The following is a 3,849-nucleotide window of genomic DNA, read 5'->3' as shown; positions in this document are numbered from 1 at the left end:
ATCAAAATGGCTCAGAAGGCTCTGGAGGGCATCAAACTATTTCACCTGTGCATTAGCAATCAACAAATTGAGGCAGAAAAGTACGTTAACATCTCCACCTGTTTTAAATGTTATGCCTTGGAATCTCACAGCACCAAGAACTGCCCCAAACCTAAAGACTTCCAAATATGCTCAGAGTGCTCATCCACAGACCATACCTGGAAAAACTGCTCTTCTCTAACCAAAAAAATGCATAAATTGTGGAGAACATCACCGCACTTTGGCCATGAAATGTCAGAAGAGGAAGGAAATAGTAAAAAACAAATTGATCGCCCCCCAGAACTCCACAACCCGCCTGGGCGTCACCTATGCTCAAGCTACGCAACAACCTAATCCTAACAGCCCCCCCCAAAACCAAAATTGCAGTTTCTCTACTATTCTACATCAGAACACCAAAATTACTGAATACATGGTGCTCATTATCAATGCTCATCTGAATGAACTTGCCAATCCAGGCAGCTTTAATTCAACCTTTGAAGAAAGCTGCAAACTCAACAACCTCCCCATCATACATTTGCCCTCTAACCCTCCCTCAGATAAAATCTTGCAAGCACTCCTACCATCAATAGCTAATAACCACCTTATTCTCCCTTCTGCAAACCCTCCTGCCAGTAACCCACCTTCACCTCCCCCTCATCAACTAGCACCACTCATTGAATCAGATACCATCTCTACAGTAAACAAAGAACACACTAAAGTCACCACATCCACTCTACACCCTGCAGAACCACCATCCCTCCACATTTTGGCGTAAAATAAAAATCCTCTCAGGAACTTCAACCCCTGACCCTCATTACGTATTAGATCATCTGAGAAACAGACAACACTCAGCCTCTGAAAAAGAAAGAACACATAGGCGACACTGGGAGTCCATCTTTCAAGAGATCGAAGAAGAACAGAACAACAGACACGACAATTTAGTAAAAGAATTCCTTACCAACAACGCAGATAGATTAACACCGTACCATTCAGCTAACCCCGATAGATTAGACTCAGACACAATATTTACCACTCCTATTGCGACAGATGAAATTACCTCTATTATTAAGAACTTAAAAAAGACTTGTCCGGGAGAAAGTGGATATAATAAAACTATACTATCCAATCTCCCCAATATAGCCATTGAAAATTTAAAAAACATATTTAATGCAACCATCTCTGCAGGATATTTCCCCGACAAATTTAAAGAAGCCATTATAAAACTAATGCCAAAAAAGAACAAGAACCCACATCTCGTAGAGAATTACAGACCCATCTCTCTCTTAGAAGTCCCTGGAAAGGTACTAGAGAGAATAATTAATAAAAGGCTCAGACTACACCTTGAATCTGAGAATCTATACAATAAGAATCAATACGGTTTTCGACTACTAAGGGGCACCACTCAAGCAATTGCAATAGCATCAGAACATATAGCAATAAGTAAATCTAACAAAGGACAATGCCACATCATCCTTAGAGACGTAACAAAAGCCTTTGACAAGGTGTGGCATTTAGGACTTAAATATAAATTACTTAATCTCAACCTCCCAACTATAACTGAAAAAATTCTCTGTGATTTTCTTGACGACAGAAAGGCTAAAATTAAAATAAATAATTACACAGGGGCTAGCTTTGCTCTGGAAAGCGGGGTTCCTCAAGGGAGCGTACTCTCACCAACTCTTTACTCTATATTCACCAGTGACTCCCCACAAGCAACCCATGGCATCAATATAAATTACGCTGACGATATTTCCCAAATTATTAACTATCCTGGACCTTCTAGAAGGATCATGAATTCAAGAACTCAAAGCGAAGTCGAGAAAATTAATGAATATGAATCTAAATGGAGAATACAAACTAACATAAATAAATTTTCCGTCATCCAACTTGCCAACACCAAAAAAGAACCTTTATTAATTAATGAAGAAATAACAGACTTCAAAGAAGAGGGTAAAGTACTTGGTTTTAAACTTAACTCTACTGTAGAGGCTATCTTCCCAGTGTACAGGATAGAAAACAAAAAGCTACTGGAGCATTATCCCGCTTACTCAGATTCAAGGACATGCCTATAAAAGTCAAATCCCACCTTGTCAAAGCACTGATCCTCCCCATACTGGAATATCCACCCATTCCCACACACACCTTCAGCTATACCCAACTTAAAAAACTACAAGTCTTACAAAACAAAGCCCTCAGATTTGCAACTAATCAGCAGTACCCTTACACACTTAACACGGAACAAATACACGCCATAACTAAAACCAAACCGTTAAACATAAGATTACATAACCAAGCGAAAAAAATCTGGAGTAAAATCGAGGAAATAAACCCCGAAACATACAACGCATTAACTTACAACATCAATGAGGAGAATCGCTCCTTCCACAAATGGTTCCCTAGTAGTTTAAAAACCATAATAAACAACCATGACCCTATACCAATTTACTAAACTCAACCAAAACGATAAGTGACGCACTAACGAATACAAAAACCCACCTATTTACGAGATAACCCAATTACGACATAAACCCAAACAACCCAACCAAACCCTCAAAAAGCTAGCTAGCTAGCTCAATTCAAACATACAAAACATATGAACGCACACCCACGCACACGCACACACGCTCACATCCACACGCACATACGTACACACACGCACACACACACAAACATACACAGCCATAACCACTACATATACTTATCAAACTAACACAATCCCCCATGTCGACTCAGTCTCTCGCTCGCTCCCGCACCGTGCACATACCGTCTGACTCGGCGCCGCCATGCCACCCAAGACCTCCGGAAAGGCCGCTAAGAAGGTTGGCAAGGCCCAGAAGGCCATTGCCAAGGGAGACAAGAAGAAGAAGCATAGGAGGAAGGAGAGCTACAGCATCTACATCAACAAAGTGCTCAAGCAGGTCCACCCTGACACCGGCGTTTCCTCCAAGGCGATGTCTATCATGAACTCTTTCGTGAATGACATCTTCGAGCGCATTACTGCAGAGGCTTCACGCCTGGCACACTACAACAAGCGTTCAACCATCACCAGCCGGGAGATCCAGACAGCCGTCAGGCTGCTCCTCCCTGGCGAGCTGGCTAAGCACGCCGTGTCTGAAGGCACCAAGGCTGTCACCAAGTACACCTCCTCAAAGTAGAGAGGTTACGCTCTTGGCCATTTCAACATTTCCGGCTCCAATCGGAGCCACAAGATTTTCGATAAAAAGGGGAAAGACAGACTTACAAATTAGCCTCTCAGGAACTCTGGTTTATCGACCTTTTTTTTTTTCTCTCTCTCGCTTTCTTTTTTCCCTTCATGTCTTTCTTTCTTTTCTTTTCTCCCTTCATGTCTTTCTTTCTTTCTTCCTTTTCCGCAACGGTGGTTTGGGATGGGCACGTAGGCACAATCGAAATGTTTTGAACTAGGGTTGGGGGTTAAAACAATAGAGTCAAAATAAAAGAGTAAATATGGGCGTGCGGGCCTTCTTATTCATCTGGAGAACCAACAACAACAACGTACCGTCGCCCCAAGAAGTGACGGCACAGAGTCAGATTGCTTCGGTCACTCTCCACTCCCATACGTTCTATGAAAACAGTGAATATAAGGTAAACATTCAATGCCTTCATCACGTCATGCCAAATAACGTATATATTATATCGCGAAAATAATGATGTAAAATGAATAACAGGAGGCAGTGATATATTAGATGGTAACACTTAGTTATCTTTCCCGATTTGAATGAATGTGAAATGTATTAACTTCGCGCGCGGTGGCCAGTACGCCTATAACTCCCACTCACTGTTTTTTTTTTTTTTTTTTTAATAAACTCTAAT

The 3,849-nt window shown here is 41.5% G+C and overlaps 1 protein-coding gene across 1 annotated transcript; it reads left to right on the top strand.

Annotated features, from left to right (window-relative positions):
* Positions 1 to 2,801: 2,801 nt before the first annotated feature.
* On the top strand, positions 2,802 to 3,173 carry LOC145419055 (histone H2B-like). The gene has a single exon (XM_080287302.1). The coding sequence runs from the start codon at positions 2,802 to 2,804 to the stop codon at positions 3,171 to 3,173; it is 372 nt and encodes a 123-aa protein (XP_080143428.1).
* The last annotated feature ends 676 nt before the right edge of the window (positions 3,174 to 3,849 follow it).

This window comes from Coenobita brevimanus, chromosome 117, assembly GCF_032717465.1.
Source record: "Coenobita brevimanus isolate Jiangsu-jjx chromosome 117, ASM3271746v2, whole genome shotgun sequence".
NCBI classification, from domain to species: domain Eukaryota; kingdom Metazoa; phylum Arthropoda; class Malacostraca; order Decapoda; family Coenobitidae; genus Coenobita; species Coenobita brevimanus.
Note: the sequence above shows the minus strand (reverse complement) of the source record. Positions and strands in the feature narration are given on the sequence as shown.

Coding starts and splice junctions, on each gene's coding strand:
- LOC145419055 (XM_080287302.1), top strand. CDS start 2,802: ATGCCACCCAAGACCTCCGGAAAGGCCGCTAAGAAGGTTGGCAAGGCC.